The following is a 25,167-nucleotide window of genomic DNA, read 5'->3' as shown; positions in this document are numbered from 1 at the left end:
CCCCATGATTCAAATACTTCCTCAAATATGGAAGTTGGAGAAAGAAGCAGAAAAATTGTTTTCAACTATAGTTTTCTTAAAGTTGTATAGCACTTTTAAATAATCTTCAGTATTGTTGCAAATATTTTTAATTCTGCTAAGGTGAGGGAAAATAATATTTTTAAGAATTTTTTCCCTATATAATATTGGAGGAGATATAATTGATCAAAAATTTGACTTAAAATTTAAAATTGTTTATTTTAGTCATAAAAATTGATGAATCAAAATTGATGATTTTCAAGTCTAAGAAATCTGATGAATTGTCTTTATTGGTTTTTTTTAAATTATGAGTGCTTGGATATATCTTATTACTAGTTTCATGAAAATTTTGAAAAATAAAAATGATTTTAAGACATCTGTATATCCAAATCCATTATTTTTTTTCAAATATTAAATTTTCATAATAGTGTAGAAAAATATTGGCAAAATCCCTAGAGGAACTAGTACCCATAGAAATACCAGTCATTTGCCTGAGTAAATCCATATAATTAAGTATACAATTTTCAAAGATGCAGAAATTTAAGAGATTTAACCAGTCATTCTTTTTCATTCTAATACAGCTTTCATATTTATCAAATAAAAATTCACGTTTCCAATATATCTTCATGAGAAATGCTTGTAAATAGATTCTTACGTCCTACATTTATATAAATAGATTGTATGTTTCCATAACTTAGGAATTTCAAAACTTTTTTATCATTAATAATGAAACCATTATTTTCAATGTCTATCTAGCTGAGAATCTTTTTGAGAATACGAAAGAAATTTAACCAGTGATCTGGCCAATAAATTTCTGTGTGTGCTATCCCTGGAGCCCCCTTTTTATGAAGATGCACTAACCTTTTTCCTTTTTTGGAAGTTTGAAGCTATTAAACTATTTTCTTTTTATATTTTAAAATATAAATTAAATATAATGCACAAAAGCAAACTGAGGACAACTTGTTGAACTGAAAAGTCAGAAACAGGAAAAACCCATTTTTTATGTGGTAGAAAGTGTCAAATAGCCCATGTGATACAATGCTCGGGAGAGTGTCCTTTGCAAAAAATATAAACATCAAGGGACATATGATACCGTCAAAACTTACTGGATCCATAATATGTCCTATGAGTGTAAGGAATACTGCTGACGGATATATGTGGATCCATAGCAGCAGAACCTTTGTCAAAAGATATACAAGTAAGTAAAACAGATGCATCTTCGTAAGAAAATCCAAAATAAAAATAAAAATAAAAAACGCTTGGGGAATGTAGCCTTGCAAAACATGAAGAAAATAATAGTAATAATAATCCCAGACCTTGAAATTTAATTGTTCAACTTCATCTAGTGGCCAGATAATAAAATAGAAAGATGCCTGTGCAGGTGGCAGCAGCCGTATTAGGAATTATTCTGTCATATCCACATGAGAAAGACAGAAAAGCAGCATGATGTCATATGCCGTTCTAAGTACCACCGGTACATATGGCAATGACATCATATGCCATCGATAACTAGTCAGATGACTAGTTAAACCAATTTTTTTATTATAACTGTTAGTATTACATGTAACGTATCTAAATTTAACAGAATTTTTGCGAAATTTAACAGTAATGAATAAATATGGAAATTGCAAATTATCATTAGTAATTTTAAGTTTTCTAAAATTTGCAAGATTTCTTTTATATATTTCTGCGATGGGTCTATCAACTCTGACATATGTATTATAGTGCATGTAATGTAGCAGCAAAATTGTCCTTACGTGTGATCAAATTTATGCTGTTGTTGTTATCTTTTCTACATCAACATTATTAATAGCATCAGAAAATGCACTTTTATGTATTTATTCACTGCAAAAAAATTGTAATTGATTAATTTGTTATAAAAATTCACTAAGATGCATTGCCCCTGTAAAGAAGTTTATTGTATCACACTTTTGTGCCTTACACAGAAAGTAGCAATAACTTCCTTTAGCTTTTGGTGATTTTTAAGTGCAAGCTGTTGATGTTATCAGATGCCTTCAGAAGAAGGAAAACAAATGGCAAAGTTAAAATGAAATTCAAAATGATTTTGAGCAAAATATAAAAAGTGTAATTTTTTATAGTGGTTTCAGAAATCTCCTAAAAATATTGTTATATAGTAAAGGATATTGTTACATTGAGTACAGTTGTAGCAATGTTTCACTGTATTTAAAATAAAAATTGCGAAATTGCATATTTTTTTATAAAAACAGTGACAATGAGATAACAACCAATAACATTTGTGAAAGAAATAGAGTCTAAATATGTGTAACACTTAAATTTTGATTTTTTACGTCTCTATGAACCCCATTTTAGTGTTCAAATTCATTACTCATTTCTAGTGGCTGGTGGTCATCTCTACACAATTAGATCAATTGTAAAAAAAAAGGAAAACAAAATCAAAGTAACAAATATTGAGTTTAAACATATAGAGAAACAAAACATACATACCAGTCAAAGTTCCTGAGCACAGTTTTCACACAATGTGAGATTATTAGCATGAGTAGAAAAACTTTCATAAATCTCCTACTATTGCTGTAAAAAATATGAAAAAACAAACACAACTGAAATCTCATATAATGAAAATTCCTCAAAAGATACTTTATCAATAATGTTCTGTGTGAAAAAAAATACATTTTTTTCAATTAGCAATGCAATATGACGAAAAATTATTCTTTGTTCTTATTCTCTTTGACCATAACATATTTGCAAAAAGATTTGGTATTACGGTCAACGCTCATTTGTACAAACCCATATAGACTTGATAATTAGTTTGTAAATGGGAGACAAAAAAAAAAATGCAGGAAATATAAAATGAGTTGTTCACATATGATTATTTGACGATTTCTAATTTCTAAAAAAACACTTATTTTAGTTTGCTTCCTCATAACATTTGACGGTGATTTCAGTAATCAATGATTTTAGCTTCACGCCATTCCATTCACTGGTGACATTGTATCCACAGCTGCCTTTTCTCCATGTAGTATCCAAAAAGTCAGGCTGACTTGAAAGTCAGGCAAACTTAAATTTTTGCTGCCACTATCTGATTTTTTGATGCTTTAATTTATATATACATATAAGTGTTGCATAACACTTAAATTTTGCTTTTTTTACGCCTTTACGAACTCCATTTTTTGTGTTCAAATTCAATGTGCATTTCTTGCTGCTAGTGGCCATCTCTACACTGAATGAAAATCGCTACAGTAGCCAAAACACGGTATAGCTAAACTGTGAACAATATAATTCAGTCTTCCTCGCGTATTACTTGCCTGAAATTATCAAACTTTTTCCAAGAAATAGGAGTGTTTTCTAAGAAAAGTAACCATTTCCATCATAAAAGAAATGCTAAACAAGCCTTTACTAAATTTTGAGTAGTAAATCTGCGCTTCCTCTCAAGCCTGATCCCCAGAACCAGTTCAGATAAATAATAAGCATTCATTGTTTTTCCAAGAAGTGAATGAGTTCACTTAACACAAAAGGGGGATCAGAACGACTTAACTTTCCTCCCATCCAAAGAACAAAAACTTGCACTTGGCCAAAAAAAATTCTTTCCATTTTAGCAGGTGGTATACCACCTTCTGATTCTTAATAAGAATCTGCTTCTTAACTATGGTTTTGATCTTTAGTTAAGAAGTGAGGCCGCTGTGGTGGTCGAGTGGTCATAGTGACGGACTCGCATCGCGGGGACCCGGGTTCGAGCCCCACCGTCGCCACAGTGGTGGTCGGCTGAAGTTGGTTTTCTGTGGTTCCCAACTTCGACGCGCAAATGCGAGCCGATCTCCCCGTTAAAAAGTCTCGCCACAGAGAGCAACAGGCCTACAAACAGTACAAATATTCAGTCACTACACATCACTCACTTCTGAGATATAGATGGCAGCACTGAAAAATCATACACAACACTAGATACGCACTCAGACTGTTAGGTACACACACTTACAATTCCGGCACAACTCACAAGGTAGTAAATTGCCTATGGTGATAGAACAACTATGGTGATAGAAAGAACATTAAGAAGCGAGAGGGAATTTTGCAACCACATTCTTAACTAAGTATCGTTTTCCCTCCATAGTTAAGAATCAGGTGACTCCACTTCTAGTTCGATTCTTAGTAGACAATTTTCTTTCTTCCATGCGAGATGATGCAAATTATTTCTTTAATAGACATTTTTTATGATTCATATTTACGCTCATATTTTAAAAAGTGAAGAAAGTATTTAACAGATGCATTTTTATTGCTGAATAAGAAATTCATCCAACTTTTTAAGTTATCGAAAAGATATTTGAAGGTTGTGTGGGAAAGTGGAAAATAGCATTTGATTCTATACACAGCACATATATGTTGGTAATAGTGATAAAATATTGGATCACCTCAAAAAATTTGATAAATTTTGCTACATTTACCCCATTTACCAGTGATTGTACATAATTCTCTAATTTTCAATCCATAAATATCATGATCAAAAAATGGGCCGTAAATACTTCAACTTTTTTATATTATGGGAACTTGTAGATTTGAAAATTTTTCTTAGTTTAAAAATTGAAAGAAAATTGAACTCCCACAAAATATGTGAGAGAGAGCTTTAATCAGCCAAAATATAATTTCACATGAATATAAAAATCATTGTTAAACTGCTGCTGCATTTGTTTTTTCAACACACTTCAATGTACGTAAAAAAAAGCCAACAATACAGAAGTGATGTCAATTTTTAATATTACTTTCAATTATCTGATCACTATTATTTTTATTTGACCACGAAGCAGCTACAAAATTCATGTACATTGCCATGAGCATTTTGCCATGAAAAATAATTAAAGTAAACATGAAGCATATTATAAAAATTATTGTTAGTCATTTAATGTTAGCTTTACTTACATACATAATGTAAACACGACGACTCATTTATTGCATTAACCATGTTTGACGATTATGCATAATCACCTGCAAATGTGATAGATTTGTGGTATGTGAGCAAAATTTATCAAACTTACCAAAATGCCCAGTGATTATTCATAATAACACGGCTCTTTATCACTTTCATCGTAACATATATAGCATGGCCCCCTCTTTGTGGAGGGTGACAATGTTCCATTCCCGTGAAAAAAAAGGGAAAAAATCTTAGATTTGAATCATATCGGATAATTAAGTATGTACATATTTCAATTTTTTACTGCAACATGGCTCAAAAAGCATTATGTATTTATCATTTCTTTGCACCCATATTCACATTTTCTTAAATAATCTCCACCATTTTTTCAGGCTAGCGTCGTTCTAAAATTCATTTTCCTCTCCCCCCACCTTGTCAACAACACATTATTGTTAATTTTTAGCTGGGCGGTGATTAGTCAGTTGCGAAATTACCCAAAAGGGAAATTTTTCTGCTTGTCCATCGTCACATGACCTTAAGAATTACCTTTAACAATCGCATCATGGTTGCATTTGGAGCTCAATTCTTAATATGCTTCTTATGAATAGATTCTTATGCATGGATGATTGGTTATTAAAAATCAGAAGGTGGTACACCACCAGGTTTTGTAGCTACAAATAGACTAAATATGTCTTCCATTTCCACGTTAGACAGTTTCCATCTTAAAGAGGTTTCCTATGATTGAAAAAGCATTAATTATTCACAAGACTATTTGTTTCGTTTAAGACAAATTTCCGTCTCATACAGTGTCCGTCTTAGACAGGTTTCACTGTATATAGTATCATATATGTAAGGTATTATGAAGTAGTTATTCAGGTATTATGGGTTCCTAACTGATAAACACAGGTTTTATGGTTGTGGGAATGCTTTCTTAGCTAACAATGTCAATCCTCTATTCCTTGAGAAAAACAAACACCAAAGACACAAGGTTTCATTAAAAAGATGCATTTCATAGTTGCACGTTGTCATTCACCTAGTGATATGTATCACAATTATCAATGTTCCAGAATGACAATGACCATAATTATATCTCAAAATTTGTTGATCAATACTTGCAAAGCAACAACATGAGTTTTATAAGTGGTGTAGTTGGTGCTCTGACTTGAATTCATTCGAGCGTTTGTGGATTGAGTCAGAGCCAGAAATTATCAGAATCCCATGGTTTTTTTTTTTTCAATTGTTTGAAAAATAATGGCCAGAAAAACACACTTGTCCATGAGACAAGGACATGCAAAGAGCATGCAGAGTTGTTCCACACTCTAACGGTCGTATTCACCGTCCAGTTTCATAACGCGATCCAGGTACTAAACCACGTTTCACTTCAAAATTGGTATTCACCGCCCCTGAATCGAGATCCAGGGACCAGCTTTTCGAGCCTGAAACTGAACCTTCGATTTCGGCGATCCAGCAGGGTGGGTCGAGTTTCAGCGCATGCGCAGTGAGCATTATCGTCGCTCAAAAACACAAACATCGACATAGTAATGGCGGTCGTGCTGAATTGTTTTTACGATGAGCCAGAATGAAATAGGGAATTCAGAATAATTTATTAATTATAAGGTGATGAGTGACTGCGTTTAGGTATTAAATATATGTCAAGTAATTATCCCCAATCAATGAAAGCTTTCAACTACTTCTTGAAGCCATCAACAAGTGAGGAAAGAAGGTGAGTAATGATACTTTTCTATGATTTCCTTCAAATCTGAACTTTATTCACTAACAAAATTATCATTATCAAATAATGATAGAATTGTATGTGTAATATACTCATGTATTGATATTAATGACAAATTCGTCTTTATGGTACCTGAAGCAGGGTCATAGTGGGTTCTCTCGATGCAGACTTTTTTCTTGAGTGAGAGCCCCTGAAAGTACTATTATGTAAAATAAAGTGTACATTTTTGTGAGGGCCCCATTCTCTCTGCCCTTGGGAAGTGCTCCAGTTGCCTTAACTTATTTACAGTCCTGACCTAAAGATTAAAATGGTGGGGCATAGTGTCATGCTTTTGAAGTTTTTTCCTCTCTGAAAATAATGTATCATGGGTCTGAAAAGAAGTCATGAATATCTCTCTTGAATTGCAGGAATAGTCACTTGTATACAGTGTATACAAAAAAAAATTCCCCAACCAGGGCCATCTTAAGAGCATGATGGGGGCCTCAGAGACGAGAAATTTTTCTGTGGCCCTACCTGGTAAATTCTAGAAAATTTCAACCAGATCTCATTTTTGTGGGGCCCCCTTCTCTCTTGAGGAGCCTCGTACATTAAGAACTCACAAAATGTACTAGGCAAAAGCGATCATTACAGTAGTGCATTTTAATTCCTAAACAAAACAATATTCACCAACACTCTAAAATATAGATTTGTGTCTGAAATGTTTCATCTCTAATATGAAAATATTTATATTATTGCCGAGCAAAATATATTACAAATAAATACAAATACAAATACAAATACAACGCCACAACAGGCAAAATGCCCAACGAGGTGGCTGATAAAAAGATGCCCATAAAAATATGGATGTCATATGTTTCAAAAATACAGCAACCCAATTAAAAATGCAATTAACACAAATTACAAACAATATATACACATGATAAAATATTATACAATGCCCATAAAGAATACTTATGGTTGTCTTATTCTAAGAATGGATAGCTTCTCGATTTACCCCAACATGTTTATCGTATTTCTTTTTAAACGTGTCAATTGTGTTACAATTTACTACCTCCGGGGGTAAGCTATTCCATTTATTAACAACCCTATTGGAGAAAAATTCCCTGCGACACCATAACCTTGCATTGTCCCTCACCAATCGATACTGGTGTCCCCTTGTAAAAGCAGTCGATTGGCGGTGTACTAAAAGTTCATGGTCCATCCTATCCATCCCATAGAAAATTTTGAACACTTCGATCATATCTCCTCGACACCTGCGTTCATCCAATGTAAACATATTCAAAAAATGAAGTCTTTCTTCATAACTCAAGCCCTGTGTGCCAATAAGGACACGCGTAGCTCTTCTCTGCACCCCTTCAACCAAGTCTATGTCCCTCTGTAGGTATGGTCTCCAAAACCTTACAGCATACTCCAGTCCAGGACGAACTAAGCCTCGAAAAAGCGGAAGAATGACTTTAGGAGAACGCGAAGAGACCTTTTTGAAATGAGACCAAGCATTCTATTCGCTTTTTTGACAACCGCTGAACAATGTTCAGAAAACTTAAGTCGCTCGTCAATGAGAATTCCCAAATCGGTGACTCTAGTTGCATCCGGGATAGTGACACCATTCAACTCGTAAGAGAACTGTGGGTTGTTCGAACCAAAATGAGCGACCATGCACTTATCTACGCTAAACGTCATGCTCCATTCATTTGCCCATGCTGCAATCTTGTTTAAGTTGGTCTGGAGCAACTCCCTATCGCTTTCATTTCCGATTACCCCCATTAGCTTCACATCATCTGCGAATTTGCTAGTAATTCCATCGATACCCTGATCGAGTTTGTCGATAAAAAGTGAAAAAAGTATGGGGCCAAGGACACTTCCCTGAGGAACTCCACTTGTGACGACTGTCCAACCAGAGAATTCCCCGTTCACCATAACTCGTTGCGACCTATCTCTTAACCACGATTCTATCCAATTCAGCAAGTTGCCCCCTATTCCAATCTCGTGTAAACGCTTCAAGAGTTTGCCATGTTGGACCCGATCGAATGCCTTCTGGAAATCAAGGTAAACAACGTCGACATTTTTGCTCTTACCCAAAGCCTTAGTCACGTAATCATAGAAGCAAAGGAGGTTAGTTACACATGACTTCCCCTTCCTGAACCCATGCTGATTATCCGACAATACATTATTCTCGTCTATCCACTTCACAAACTGCCTTTTGATGATAATTTCCAAAATTTTCGAGAGGGAGCTCGTCAAACTCACTGGACGATAATTAGACACCACTTCTCTACTACCCTTCTTAAATATCGGAACAACGTTAGCCAGTTTCCAATCTCTCGGGACGATACCCTCAGCAACACTACTCCTGTATATCTGTGCGACTGGCCCCAACAATTCATTAGCACCTTCCCTGAGAACCCTGGGATAGATATCATCTGGTCCTGGTGCTTTGCTTGCACATACATTTCTTAGAAGATTTAGGACCTCCACGTCTTCCACTTGAATATCGTTGAGCGTTTTATTACCCCATGCAACACCCGTATATCGAATATCATTATCTCCATTAAAAACCGACGCGAAAAAGTCATTGAAAGCACTACACATGCCTACATTGCTCTCTACTTTTGAGCCTCCCATCGAGAGGGGGCCAACTGTCCCCTTACATCCATTATTGACGTATCGAAAAAATGATTTTGGGTCAGAGCCAATGTTATCTGCCAACCTAGATTCAACTTGCTTTTTACTATCCCTTATCGCTTTCTTCAACAGTCTTCTTTTATCAGTAAACAATGATAGGTCACCTCGTCCACTTTTATACTCTCTGAATGCTCTTTTCTTTTCAAGATAAAGGTTCCGCACGCTATCCGTGAACCATAGAGGGTGTGATGTACAAACACGCTTTTTTCGAACAAAGGGTATGACGTCGTGCAAAACAGAGGACAGCTTCGTACTAAATTCTTCCCATTGACTTACCACCCCTACTGATTCCAACCGGTCTTTGAAAACTTCCGCTAACCTTCTTCGCAAAACATCAAAGTTAGTTCTCCGAAAACAAGGAACCAGTCTTTTGTTATCAACCTTACCCGAGGAAAAGTTACAGTGAAATCTGACGATACGATGATCACTGGAAGAAAACTCTTCCCCCACCGAAACATGTTCAACTAGATCCTCAGAACTAGTAAGAACTAAATCCAAAATAGCAGTACCCCTAGTGGCTTCTGATACATGCTGATACAAAAAATTTTCGAGCACCAACTTAAGAAAGTCTCTTTCATACTGATTTCCAGATGAAAGGTTCTCCCAATCAATACCCGGGTAATTGAAATCCCCTAGTATGAGAACCCTCTTTCGCTTACACATGTAGGAAATTTCATCATGCATTTTGGCAATGAAATTATTACCTTTTGTAGCTTTTACCTCTTGGCAGGAATATATTTATTACATCATATTTTGCTGCTGTGTGTAAACATGACATTTTCCTTCTATATTCAGTCGATCTTGCTTATAACATTCCCACGTATAATATTTTCCTGCTAAGTACTCGAACTAATTTTTATTAAGATTTCCTGTTTAAAGCATTTTCCCCGCTTACATTTTTCATGGTAATTTTTTGAAAAAAAAACCAAAAACTTTATAAGCAGAATCCACAGTATTTGCACAAATGAAAACACATGCACAACAAAAAATATTTTCTGTGGTGCATTCTCATTATCCAAAATCATATAATTATCAGCTCATTTCATTCTATTTGTGTATAAATATTTTGCATATAAATACCAGTTCATTGGTTTATTATTTACAGTTAAACCTCACTACAATGATACTCGATATAAAAATAAATCCCTCTACATCGATATTTTGAAGGTCTTGTTTGGAAATTCCTATAGTATAATGTTAAACTGCTGCCACTCGATTAGAGATGTGAGATGAGAATATTAATATGAGAAATAACTTGGGTATAATTCTTATTATTTTTGATAAGAATATTCCCCAGTAATTTATAAAAGTAGTCTTTCCAGAGAATATTCTCTAGGATATTATATATAATTATATTATAAATAACTGGAGAATATTCTCATTAAGAATAATAAGAATATTCTCAAGTTATTTATTTACAATAGTAGTCCTTCCAGAGAATATTCTCGAATATTCTCCTTCGTGACAATATTCTCAAGAATTTTGCATCTTTACCCGTCATACAACAGCAATCCCTCTACAATGATATTTTTTCTTGATTTGCAGAATATCATTTTATCGAGATTTTAGTTTGTGATCATACCTTTCGTGCTCAAAACACCAATTCAAAAATTCATGAAACTATTTTTGGAACCTTATTTATGTGCAGTTCATGCCAGCATTGGGCAATGATTGAGTGAAATTTATAATATTTAAGTAATCTATCATTACATAACTCATACCACGTGATTGCTGATTACATGTGCTTTATTCGTATTATGCAGTATGATTCCACTGTACTTGAAATCACAACACATGAGTATAATTTGCTTCATTTTTTAGGGAAATTATTTTTTCATGAAACCTATGTTTAATTTTTCAGATGAAACAAGTATTTGGGAGCAAAAGTAGGGTGAAAACACATATTTATGATAAAATGTGGCCACTGAAGATGAACTGACTCCATCACGGAAGAAAATCTCAATATTTATTCACTATGTGTGTTTGTGTGTGTTACACGTACCATTATTTTTTTTAGCAATCTCAAATACTTCCATATAAATATGAATAAATTATGTTTGATAATTGATTTGTCATTATTTCTTAAGTGAGGAAAATGTTAGCCTTTTTTACATAGTTTGAATTTGTGCTTTAATTATGTTCAAGTTACAGTGTAAATTTTGAAAGTAACGAATTACTAGATTATTATGTAAATACAGTATATATTTTTAAAAAATCCAGATTTAACTACCAATCCTGCTAGTAAAAAGAGGAATGGAAAATGATTTTGTTGATGAATAATGGCATTGAATCTACCAATATATGTCAATTTTTTTTAAATTTTTAGTCTTGGCTATTAATTTACCCTTTAGTTAAACATGAACATGATTCAAAGGCAATGCATTTTACATATTAAAAAAAATTGTGCACACACTAATGCTTGTATTGACTGTCAGATTTGAAACTTTGTTTACAGATTTTTTATTTTTAAGAATCTTTCAGCTTCAAGGACGTCCTTTCAACTTATATCTAATAATATAATGAACTGTTTTCAACTGAATTTAACTTTTTATGTAAGCTAATCATAAAACTAGTACATATGTTGGAACAGTTTTTTGTCGAAAAGAAAACTGTTGGGTTAAGCATTTTGTGTGTTGGAAGGATTGCATAAAAAATAGTATCTTAAGAAGGGCATGCAACTAGCATACAAGTTTCAACAAATATAATTACAAAAAAGTCAGTCTCAGATATTCACTTATTTGGCTAATAGGAAATAGCTATTAATGTTTAATAATTTAATATTCAATGTCCATCACAAGAATTACTATTAGCACTAAAAAAAATTTTTTTTGGAAATAAAATTTACCGAATTTTGTACTGTTTAATTTTAATGTGTTTATCTTATATAGTTTACAAAATTGTGATTTCAGGTACAAAACAATCATAATTTAAAAAATATTCAGATAATTATTTTTGAAAAATTTCTACGTTTATTAGTATTTTTTAAAATATAAATTTTACACAATTGCGACCGTCCTTTTTTCCTTCATTTCATTCCCGATTAATAAAATTTGTATGTGCTGCTAAATAAAATTTTTTTCTCTTCAAAGCAATGAAAATCGCATAGGCTGATTATACGTGGGAAAATACAATACATGCGATATAAATTATTTGCTAATAATGATATATATAATTTATCTAATCTGAGAATATTAGCAATTCCGTAGCGAAATGAAAAACCATAATTATAGATATATTGGGAGTAGGAAAGAAAAACATATCTGGAATGAAATGGAATTTCCATTAAAAAGGGGATAAAACCATATTTTGCTTATCAAAAAAAAAATTGTTGAAAAACGTAAACACAAGAATCCTACCGTTGAGTTTTCTACTTCATTAGAAGATCAAAAACTCTTCATCCAATCAGCATTGGATCTACTCTCGCCAAGCTAATATGCGCCAAATACTTGCCAACTGAGCCAAGTTTCACTTGATACGCACTCGAGACTCACTGGTGAATACCAAATTCGTTCTAAAACTGAAACGGGTTTCAACTGATCCACGTTTCAGCACCGTGAGTGGTGAATACGCCGTAAAGGTTTTCCAGTGAAGTTCTGAGAAACCTTGTTTACAATGATGCCCATTATATGACAAATTTGAGTATTTATTAGTTGTTTGTGTCAAACACTTTTGACCCAAGATACAAGTGATAAATTTTTTTTTTTGTTGATTTTACAAAGTGTAGATACACAATTTTGCATTCATGATTATATAGTTTGCAATGAGGTTTTCATTGTTTGTGTTTCATGGGATAGATTTCATTTAAAAATTCATACCGTAAACTGGGGTGACTTCGGCACAAACTTCAATCTCTTATTTTAGATAATGTTATAGCCACTGTAAATGAAGTAGAGAGGTGATTCCAAGTCTAGCTGCCCGAGTGAGTCTCCATGATTAAAAATTAAAAATAATGTCTAAAACTCTCATAACTATCTTGCCTTTTTTTCTATCTACTTTTATCATAACCCGTGTTTTAAGATTTTATGAAAACATTACAAAATTTTATTTACAGTGCTTAGTGGTTACAACTTACAGTTTGCTTTAGTAAGTATACTTATTTTTTTAACTGTGGATGATAATTGATATAATTAAATCAATTTATTAAATATTGTTTTATTGGTAAAATGTTTAATATTTGTAAGGTGACGTGTGTGTGTGTGAGAAAGGATAGTATTTTATATTCAGTACAGGCACATACAGTTTATACAAATGCCATGAACATATAAGAAAATGTTAGGCTCATAGAAATTACACAGAACATATTAACTTTTTAATTAATTTATGTTATTAACACCACATTTGAAGATTAACACCAAAACAGGCACCTTTGACTAGGCAGATGAACATTGTAAACAAAAAAGAATATATCCCTGTATTTATATTTGTAATAAAAATAAAACTGATGAATTTATGTACTAATGTCTCTACTTCAGTGCCTCACGCCACAGTGCGTGAAATAAGGAAGGCAAGGTCGTGTCTCCAGTGGTGTAGATGGTAGCATGCTTACCCGGTATGTAAGAGAGCCTGGGTTCGAGTCCTGGCAGAGACAGGATGACTTTTCTTTCCGAGTTCACCTCGGCATAGTGTCCAGAAAATAAAATGTTTCCTTGAAGAACTTATACTTTTTTTTATTTGTCTCTATTTCTAGTTGGGTGAGATGGAAACATACAATTTGAAAAGTGAAATATCAAGGCAATAGAGTAGTCATCCTTTTAGGTGGGGTGACTTGGGTACAACTTTGTATTCATTTTTCTCCATTATAGTATGTTACAGAACAATTACCATTTCATAAACAAATAACTAAAAACTTCTTTCTAGTGGTGCCCCACTTTTAATAACAAATATCACTTCATAAAGGAGAAAATAAAAAAAAATGTCCAAAATTTAATCCAAGTCACCCCAGTTTACGGTATATAAAATTTTTAGGCACATTTATTGTTGTCAAAACTTTTGAGCAGTACAGTAGATGTTTCAAAATATTCCCAAGCTAATACTCTCAGCAAACACATGATTTATAACATTGAGGAAATGCCATGACAACACTTACATTTTTGAATGCAACATATGCCAACCATATGCTACAATGAGACAAAAACCCATGCTTGGTATATAAAGGATTCTCTCAGCTACGACAAAACCAACAGGGAAAAACAAGTTAGAAGCTGGTAGAAATGGCATCACCAGAAGAGAGAGTGACTGAAAAAAAATATTTGAAACAGTAAAAAAATTGTAATTGAATCAAAATATTTCACACTAAAGAGTGATTTTTACATCACTTATAAAAATAAAACCTACAAAAAAATGTGTTTTAAATTATTTCAGGATACACATCATTGAATAATGGTAGAGATAAGATTAATTATAACCACCCTCTGTATATTTGAAAATATATAAAGTTCCTATACTCTGAATATTTTTCTCAAAAACTATTTATCCAAACACAGCCAAATTTTCAGGATATCTTAATGAGACAATGGGAGAGAGATTTATGCAACAAAAAAAGGTAGTTCAATTTTTGATCACCAGATGAAAAAGTGGCACTTTTTTATTGCCTTTTCCTTTTTTCCAAGGCCCATATATACCAATTTTCAATGGAATACATCCATCAGAATGGACGCTACATAGGTCTAAGTATTCATTGAAACCTGGTATATAGCTTTATGGACCATGGAAAAAAGGAAAATGCAATAAAAAATGCCACTTCTTACCTGGTGGATAAAATTAAACTATTTTTTTTATTTCATAAATCCCTCTATTCAGAGTACAGGAACTTTAATTTTAATCACCCTGTATATATCAATATATTTAATATTAATAGAAAATTTTTATATGCTCAAATGGGGGTAAAATGTGTTTACTAAGTGCAACCACTTAGAAATGTGGAATTCTTTTTGTTGGTATCAGAAGAGACAGGGTAACAACTTTCTAATTGGGTTTTTTAGAAAAGGGGTATTCGTGTAAAAAGTTACTTTTTATGTTTACAACCCCTTGCAATATGAATGATGCATTCTAATGAGTTCTACATGTTATTTGGATACATTTTCTAACTGGAAGTATGACTCTAGGATCAACATTTTGCCAGTAAAATGTGGTGTGTGCTGGTAGCTATGCACCCGGCATATATATATATTTTTCAATTATTTCAAGATACGTATCATTTAATAATTGTACAGGATGACAACAATGTTGTTATTTGGTAACAAAAGGCTTTACTTTGATATGAAAATTTGTCAAATGAAAATGCACAATCTAAGGCTAAAAACATGGTGTGGTGGCGAGCAAAGCAAAAAATGAAAAGAATAGAGATAAAAATATAGCCATGTGGGCACAGAACATAGCATACACAGTGGAGCGCTTGATATAGCAGAGAGCTATTGAAAACTTGCAATCAGATTATTTTTCAACTAAAGAATCTACTCTACGGTTTTAGAATTTGCAAAATTTTCAAAATTATAAGAACTGATGCCCAGATATTAATTTAGAAAAAAATAGTGAGGTGATTATCACTATTTTTTAGGATACCTATACATAAATATAAATCATTTTTCGTTTGGTTAAACAAACGTGCACATGAAAAAAGTTCTGTGGGAAATTTATGAAAATTATGTTCATGTTCATTGTTCATGGTTCATACTCTTTGAAAGTAAAAAAATTCAAGGACTATTTGAGCACTTTTCCAGGCAAAATTCAAGGGCATTCATATCACGGTTGATAAAAATCATGATTTTTTCGAAAAAATTAATAATATTGTAGACAATATTAAGTTCTAAAGGTCTTGTTCAAAAAAAGAATAACCATTGTAGTTTAGTATACAAATCACATTTTAGCAGAAAACATTTTATGTTTGAAACAGCATTGAAATTTGCCTTCGCTATAGAAACCATAAAGCATTTAATCATATATGTAGGGTGACCATATGACACATATATTTCTGGGATATTCCTATATTTTCATGTTATTTTGGCCATACTGACTTTTTCATAAAATTATTTCGTTATTTCCAGTATTTTCAAAAAGTTTATTTGAATTTTTATTCCTCACTGAAATTATTAAAATTATGTTCCTAACCCTATAAATTATATTATGGCAATTATGATTTTAAATATAAATATTCATCTTACATCCTATTTATCATATTATTATTTTCCATAGAATTTGTTTTAATCTATTGCTTCAATGCAATGGTGCTTCATTTTCTGCCTTTGGTAATTTTTTTAGTAATTTTAGCAATAATTAGCAACTTTGCTTACCTTTTGGCCTTGTTTTTGGTGACAATTAGCGATTTTCCCATATTTTCATAGAGGAAATATGGTCAGTCTACATATATGCAACTGACATTTATTAATTCATTGAGGCTTTTTGGATCATGTGATACCTTCCTCTTTCTTTGAGGGACATAGAAACTGTATTCAAGGCAACCAATATGGCGACTTCCTGCATGGCTCATCAAAGAAATAAATGTCGATTAAAAAAATTTAGAAATCCTTTTTTTTTCCTTTTGATGGGCGCTAGATACTTCAGAAATTTTTTTCAAGTTCAAGTTATCGATCTGCTTGTTTTTGCTTCAAAGAATACTTAATCAAAGCTGCTGAATTTCTTCAATGTACTTTGTGGGCCCCATAATTAATTTTAAAACACCCTAAACTCAGGGCCATCTTAAGAGCATCATGGGACCCCGGGCCAAGTGATGTTTTTGAGGCCCTACCTGGAAAATTCTCAAAAATTTCAACCACTTCTCATTTTTGTGAGGCCCCTCTCCTTTCGAGGTCCCTGGGCCGTGCCTGGGTGGGCCCATGAATTAAGACGGCACTGCCTAAACTATATCGACTGATGCTGTTGGATATTAAAAGACAATACAAAGACATTAACTTCTTATTCACATCTTCTCAAGCACAGAAATAAAAATTAAAATCAATGTTATTGCATGGGTATCCAAATCAAAAGTAGGTCTAGCTAATTATTTTATATTTTATTTTTTAAGCTTCATGTCTTTAAACGAACTCAATATTTTGAAAATCAAGAATTCAATTCAATTTTTAAAATTATTGACATGGCAGAAAACCCTACTAAATTCCCGTATTTCTACAGTAAAATCGGCAATTTTAACATTGATTTCTATGGGGAATATTCTGTGCCTGTCTCTCAAAGTAATGCTTCTGATGATTATTATGATGTTTATTCAAAAAGTCTCATAATTTAAAATATTTTGAAGCAATGTCTTAAACACAGTGTTTTGATGCCAGATTTTGTGCAATATCTTTTTAAGCACAGAAATACCTCAGGTATTGTGCCCATGTTCTGTTTTGAACATTGGCTTGTAGCTCAACATTTTTGCTCTACTCATTTCAGCCCCTCCCCCAGCGGAACATGGTTTAGGGAGAATGTAGATGAGAGGAGGGGCAAAAATTGATGGACAAAAATCACAATTTTTTTTTAAGCACTTATATGAATTGAAAATGATTATTTTTTTTCAAGGACTGCAATGATTTTTGAAGGACTTTTAAAGACTTGAAAATTAACTTTTTTTTTCAAAAACTTTCAAGGATTGTATGAACCGTTTTCACTTGATCAACAGCAACATTTAAAAATACGTAGACATCTAAACATCATAACAATCCTGGAGATATTTTTGATCTCGCTACAGTTTTTTATAGCAAAAACACTACCAACAAGCCCTTTGACATTTATCTTGAAAACCACACATGAAGCAACAAAAAAGCAGCAAAAATAAAATTTCTTGATCCCCTTCCACCATTTTTAGGGGAGCTATAAAGCCTGCCACTATACACAGGCATACAGGAATCCCCGTTTGACTTTGTTAGTGTGCTCTTCCCCCCCCCCCATTGCTATGGCCCCCTTCTTTCAGCACCTCTATGGCATTTAACCCCTTAATGTATAGAAGGGAGGAAATATTTCATATTCTTGTAAATGACAGAAATACATTTGCACCCTTTCTCCCTATTTTCGAGACTTTTCATTAGTAACCCTGTAATTGAAAATTGGTTTTTTTTCTTACCTTCAGCATTATCTTCTTTTTCTTTACTACCTCACTATGGTTTGACGAGTAAAAAATATAGTATTACATACATAGGGAAAGGGTTTCTAGAGGAGAAAGAGGAAAGATGGAAAACTTGCTCCTCTTATATCTCTTTTCCCCCCTTCCTTTAAACAATTATTGTTATTTAACATTAGTTTTTCAGACTTATCTCTGCCAGTTCAACTGCACATCACCCATAAGGAGTCCATCAATATAAAGGAGTTATCAAACAAAAATTAACTTTCTATCTCAGGCATAGGTATGATTAGATATTCAAATGGCCTTTCATACTTTAATGAAAGATATGTATATATAAATTTATGTGTATTTTACAAAAACTAACCTTTTATTATGTGTATTAAACACAAGAGGTTTTGGGACAATATGAATAAAAACATTTTGATACTTTTTCTGAAGTTTCCACTATGTATAAAATGATTATATATTTTTTCCCTACTATTTTTATTTATGATACTTTGAGATATATTATCAGCTTCATACATGTTGCAAGCATAACAAACTCAGTTGCTAATTTTTCACTGATTCTGAGTACTTATATGCTGCGGCTCTCAATAGCAGTAATATGCATTATATACTGATAAATATAATTGAAATAAATAAAAAATAACATGCATCCATTGGACTTGAGATAGGATGGTTTGAGCATGAATGAGAATCACTGTTAAGTTATAGAAAGACTAAAGATATCTGAAATTTCCAAAGTAAACGAATAAGAATCTCAAACATAACTCAATAAAACACATTTCAATGTATTCTAAAACCTACTATTTTAATACAAGATATACAGGAACTGGATGTTGTGAAGATATTTATTATTTGAGATGTTAATTTTTTTAAGGAAGGAAAAACTCATCTTTGCCTCTACCGGGAGTCGAACCCGGGTCCCTCAATTGCTGGACGAGTGCTCTGATCTATCTATCTATCTCCTATCTCCTCTGTAGCTTAGTGGTCAGAGCACTCATCCGGCAATTGAGGGACCCGGGTTCGACTCCCGGTAGAGGCAGAGATGAGTTTTTCCTTCCTTAAAAAAATTAACATCTCAAATAATAAAAATCTTCACAACATCCAGTTCCTGTATATCTTGTATTAACAAGTGGAGAGCGACATTCATGTCATATTATTTTAATGCTCATCAGATTTTAGACATCATTCATATCAAAAGTTAAAACCCAAAATGGAAAGAAATTGAAAAAAAAATAAGCTGCTTTTTTTATGTTTATTTTCTTGAACTATAATTTTACCCAATATTCAAAAAATAACCTGAGTAGTTATGAGAAACTACCACATACAGGGTTCTCAGAAAAATCTGCTTGATAATTTTCCTGACCAAAACTCTGGAAAAAAAATATAATTCAAAATCTTAATCTTTCAAATTTTTTTTTTTTTGTTTTTTTCCCCTCCACAGAACTTTTCTCTGGCCATTATCAGATATTTACATATTTCCCCTGACTTTTGCCAAATATTATACATTTTCCCTGACTTTTCAGGTCACTAGGAGCCTTAGCACATAGCAATGTTGATATTAAACCAAAATCAATCATCTGTAGCCAAAAAATATCACATCAATTTTTTTTTTTTTTTTGACATGCATTGAAAGAAAATCTAATAGGAAAATTCATTGTCATAACAGCTTAGTGCAATGGTTCCCAGCCCTTTTGTCATGCAAAGTCCTTTTTAGAATTGATTTCTACAGCACAGTCACTTAGGTCTGTTTCCTGTTTTGAAGGTGTAGTTATTCAGGAGTAGTGTTACAAGGCAAAGAAATATGAAAACAATTGTGCAATTCCATGCAAAAAACTCAATTTGCAAATTTCTGTTCAAAATGTATAACAGAATGTAACTCTGGTTTTATTAATTTTTTCTACTTTTTGTTTTCAATCTTTAATTTAATCGATTTTTATTTATATTATTTTCCTGGGAACAGCCACAAAGCACAGGTTGTAAACCACTAGATTTTTTGTTACTTCACATCTTTCTCTCTCTCTCTCATTTGAGATATTTACATATCTTCATTAAGCACACACACAAACAAGTGATGCTTCAACTGATGTGTATGCATATAATTAACCTTATAAAATACTTTCTACAGTCCTTATTGCTTGTCTCTCTACAAATATATTCCACTGTATTTATATCTTATTCTAAAGCTCCTGCTTGAATAAGTTAAGTTTTCTCACCATAAGAATCACTTCTAAATGGCACTTTGAATAAGACATCAGCCCAGATAGTAAAATGACAGCTACTGTACAATACAAAACTAATGTAGCTATGTTTCGTGTATCCAAAAATGTTTCTATAAGTGGTATAGTTCCCATAGTCCAATCACAGCACAAATCTGATGGAAATAAAAGTAACCATATGTTCACAGGCAGAAGGTAGTTGTAAGTCAACTGCCTCGTGGGCGTTTCTGACATAGCTGCTGGGTTATCATACCTGAAAAGTAAAGTATTTTTCAAAATGAATCAGTGAAGTCCATGCAAGTGATTATATAAATGCAAAAGTTACATGAAGTCAATATACTCTTTTGCAAAAAAAAAAAAAAAAAAAAAAAATGAAGCCCTATGGAGAGAAATTGACTGTTTTTATGGAAATTAAATATATGACTCATCAATGGCTAGTAATTGCACATTGAATGTTCAAATCAGTAATTGGTGAAAGCCCCCTGGTGGTGATGCATGCTTGTGTACGCTGATTACGCTGATGTAAGGAGTGATAAAGATTCCTACTCTCGTCTTGCTATAATTTTGCCAGGAATTCATCAATTGTTGCTCCAGATCTGCAACATTTTTGGGTGCCTGAATCCGGTGGCGTACCATGTCCCATACACGTTCAACTGGTGAAAAATTCTGTGATCTTGATGGCTAAGGAAGAATATCAATAACATGGAGGCAGTCTAGAGATATGCGAGCCGTATGGTACCTGGCATTATCTTGTTGGAAAATGGATCTAGGATGCCGTGTCATGAAGGGTAATGCAACTGGCCGTAGGATGTCATCAACATAAGGCTGATTGGGACTGCTGGCCCTGGCCCCTCCACACAGTGGTCCAATGGTCATCTGCTCCAAGACTGAAGCAGGATTCATCCCTGAACACTATATGATGCAAGTCTGCTGGCAGCCATGATCGGCTACGACACCACTCTAGATGACTGCAGATGTTCTGGGGTTAAAAGCAGATGTCCTAAAGGCCACTGTGAGCGTAACCCTGTCTCAGCCAAGCACCATGAGATGGTGGAAGGTACCGTGGGTGGTATGGAAGAGTCTGTAGCATGTTGGATAGCAGACAATGATGCTGTAGGAGCAGTTCGGGCCTGTCGCACAATCATCCGGTCTTGCCTCGCATTCGTGCACCTTGGCCTTCAAGAGCCTTCATTCCACTGATGAGTTCCTTACAGCAACCATTGCTGCCAGCACCTTTGCACAGCTGTGTCCGTATGGTGCAGGTGGCGGCCTATCGCTCGGTATGACCAGCCAGCTTCATGCATCCCGACTATGCGACTACGTTTGAAGTCGTCCAATAAGGTCTTTCACAACATCGTAACGGCATTATTGGTTGTGTCTCCAGGGAACTGCAATGCAGACAATGAGAAAAGATAAACCATCTGCGATTGTTACTTGTTTTATATAATGCTAGTTGCACAGTAGAAATGCACGCTATGACCGAAGTCAACATTCATTGGCCTTGAACATTTAATCATTTGCATACTTGGCATAAAGGAATTCGAAATTTCGAGATAAGATTATTTTTTAGGGGTGCTATGTTCCTTTTTGCAAAAGAGTGTATTTTATGCAGATCACAGTGTTGGTTGGCATTACTTACACTCTTAGCAGGTTTCCAAGGATGAGTCTGGTCCTAAACAGACAAACTCTCAGCAGGCAAAATCAGTGAAGTATGAAAACTTTTTGAAATTATGTAGGTATCTTTAAAACTAACAGCAAAATTTCAATTTAAAATTTATAAAATTAACCAGTTCAATATGTTTTTCCACACCTATCTAATAATTAAACAAAAAAATCACAAACTCTTTTTATGCATCAAGAAATGCAAATGCACGAGTAGCTAGACTGTTTTTTCAAGACATAAAGTAACAATAAAGGCTGCAACATCTAAAGAAAGGCTCAAGATAACTTGCAAAAGCCATGGAGACATCTCATTATAAATTTTTGAGCTTATGTGCACTTTGCATCAGATATCAAGTAAAATATGGCATCTAATTATGGGAAAAAGTATAGGTGAATGCTTGACTAATCTCCAGTGCTAGGGATATTTATAACTGACTTACTTTTTGATGCCAGTTCAATTAAAAGGTATTAATGCCTTTACAGATATAGTGTGTTATCATAAGTCAAGAATTTTATAAATAAATCATCAACTCTATACTAATAACTTTTGTGCAACTTTGGGTCATACCATATATATAGATCTCATATATGTTTTCAGTATTACAAACAACGTGAGCAGCCTTGAAAATTTTAATGAAACCCGTGAGCCACTCAGCTTACTAATAATTTGTTATAAAGCTATATTAATCAGTGGCTCGCATGCCATGCGAAGACCTCTGTCATAGATAACAACTTCAAATATCATAAAAACATCTATGAAATATGAAACTCAACAGCATCAAAAATAAGTGATCAAGAAAGTGGCCAAATTTGAAGAATGCAAGTATATTGAGAAAATATTTAATATAGTTTGAAACATGTAAAATGACCAATAGGCATTCAAAATAGCTGTATTTGTCTAAACTACTTAGGTAAGTATAAAAATTATTTAGGTAAATCAGGGTTGTTTAAAAACCCCACTTGGTTTTTTTTCAAAAAATCAAATAAAAGTGGCCTAAATATAATTTTTTTCCTTGAAAAATATCATATTGGTTCATTATTAGAAAAAATGTTTCATTCTCACAACATATTGTATTCTTGGGAAACATTGATAGTATATCTTTAAATGGTATAAGATGATATAAGTGGTTTTTTCAAGTAGTTTTATAAAAAAGTGGAACTATATATATATACATTTTATTATTTTTTTCATATAAAGTATCTTAGTTAAAGTTATATACAGAAGCCAAAATTTCTCATTCTTACCACATTTTCTAACCTTTGGCTACATTCTGATGCTCTATCTTTAACAAATTCATGAATAAGAATTGCATTACACATCTAAATGTAGTGGTGTATGCAGGGTTTTTTTTTTCATTCACAAAGAAGCAGCAACAGTAGTGACACCATCCTGCTAGGGGAGTGGTCTTATAATTCAATAAAGACACTAGCTGTCCCTAAAGGACGAAAGACTAGTGTACTAGTAGTTGTATTATCTCAGACATTTTCTTTCCCATAAGAACTAGCACATCTCATACTGTATATCACCCAGTCTTAATATTCAATAGTTTTTATACTTTCACCATTAAGCCCAGTTAATCAGTGTTCTACTGTGTAGCAGTCACAGATTTATGAAAAATAATCAGCTATATACAGGATGGTTATGATTAAAGTTTTTATTCCAAAGCTATACAATAAGAACTACTGATCAGAATAACGTGAAAATTTGCATGGATACTCCCGAAACAATGGAAACTTATTTGGCAAAAGAAAAGAAAAAAAAAAGTGCAAGTAGATGATGCTGTACTTGGCCAGCAGTATCATCTACATCTATCAGGCCTATAATCTATGTTGCGCAACTACATCATTTTGGCATTTCAACAGCATCAGTGTGCGGATGGCACAACTTTTATCAAGACTCACATTGTGGTACCAGCAAAGCAGCTGCTGAAGAACCATTTTGACAATAACAGGATGACATGACACCTGGCCGGCTGCCAGTTCAACTGACCTTAACCCTTGCAACTTCTGGCTGTGGGGAGGTATCTCAAAATGTTACAAATAGTGGTTGGATTGCAAACTGGTGAATTGAAAACACATTCGCATCATTACCATGACATAGCCTGATTTGTTGTTGAACAAGCATTTTTGTACTTTCATTTCATAGCCAGAACAAGGTGGACAACATATATTTAACATTTCTTGAGTAAGTTGTAGGTTCTTATTTGTGCAATTACTTCATTTTTGTGATGTTTCCCAGAATTATGAAATTGTGCAATGCTAATTAAGTTACCATTTTGCTCTGACTGGCTATCGTTTCTATTCTGCAAGTAAATTTCTCACGTGTTTGATGAGTACAGTGTCATTAATTTTACATTTCTAAGTATTTTTTCCAATTTGCCATACAAAACTCTATTGCTTCAGGAATATTCATGTAAATTTTGAAGTCATTATGACAATGGTTATTTTTTTACAGTGTTTTGAAATCAGAACTTTAGTTATAATCACCCTGTATACAGTAAATCATTGCTATAATTAATCTTTATTATTTATGCTTCATTAAATACATTATATTCACTTAACTTGTATCACAGTTTTTACAAAACAGCTTCCTAATTAAGCATACTGAAAGTAACTGGAGAAAAAACCTTTATACAGTACCATATGGTTCATAATAACATTAAGAATTTTCAAACAAAAAGTAATTCATTGAGTTGAGCAAAAAATAATTAAATTGCAAAAGTTGGTTTTTGTTGAAATGTAAGAAATATTTATAGATTAATTAACCAGTCAACTGTCCAATTAATTTCTCTGAGCGTTACCCGCAGTGCCCACTTTTTTTTTAAACATGAGCACGCTTTTTCCCTTTTTTTTCCTTTTCTTGGAAGTTTGAAATATTAAAATATTTTTTTATAGCATGTTTTTTTATAGCTCAAAT

At 33.2% G+C, this 25,167-nt stretch overlaps 1 protein-coding gene across 1 annotated transcript in view; it reads right to left on the bottom strand.

Annotated features, from left to right (window-relative positions):
• Positions 1-25,167, bottom strand: part of LOC149072164 (protein O-mannosyl-transferase Tmtc3-like) — a 101,134-nt gene that overhangs the window by 31,811 nt on the left and 44,156 nt on the right. The window contains exons 8-10 of the mRNA XM_089246805.1: positions 20,586-20,841; positions 14,398-14,546; positions 2,485-2,568 (exon numbers count right to left, since the gene is read on the bottom strand). Of these exons, the coding sequence (XP_089102931.1) occupies positions 2,485-2,568; positions 14,398-14,546; positions 20,586-20,841 (489 nt within the window). The remainder of the gene's footprint in view (positions 1-2,484; positions 2,569-14,397; positions 14,547-20,585; positions 20,842-25,167) is intronic.

Source organism: Pholcus phalangioides, unplaced genomic scaffold (assembly GCF_987345545.1).
Source record: "Pholcus phalangioides strain wild (caught in Gottingen) unplaced genomic scaffold, Ppha-v1.0 ptg000017l_1, whole genome shotgun sequence".
Classification (NCBI taxonomy): Eukaryota; Metazoa; Arthropoda; class Arachnida; order Araneae; family Pholcidae; genus Pholcus; species Pholcus phalangioides.
Note: the sequence above shows the minus strand (reverse complement) of the source record. Positions and strands in the feature narration are given on the sequence as shown.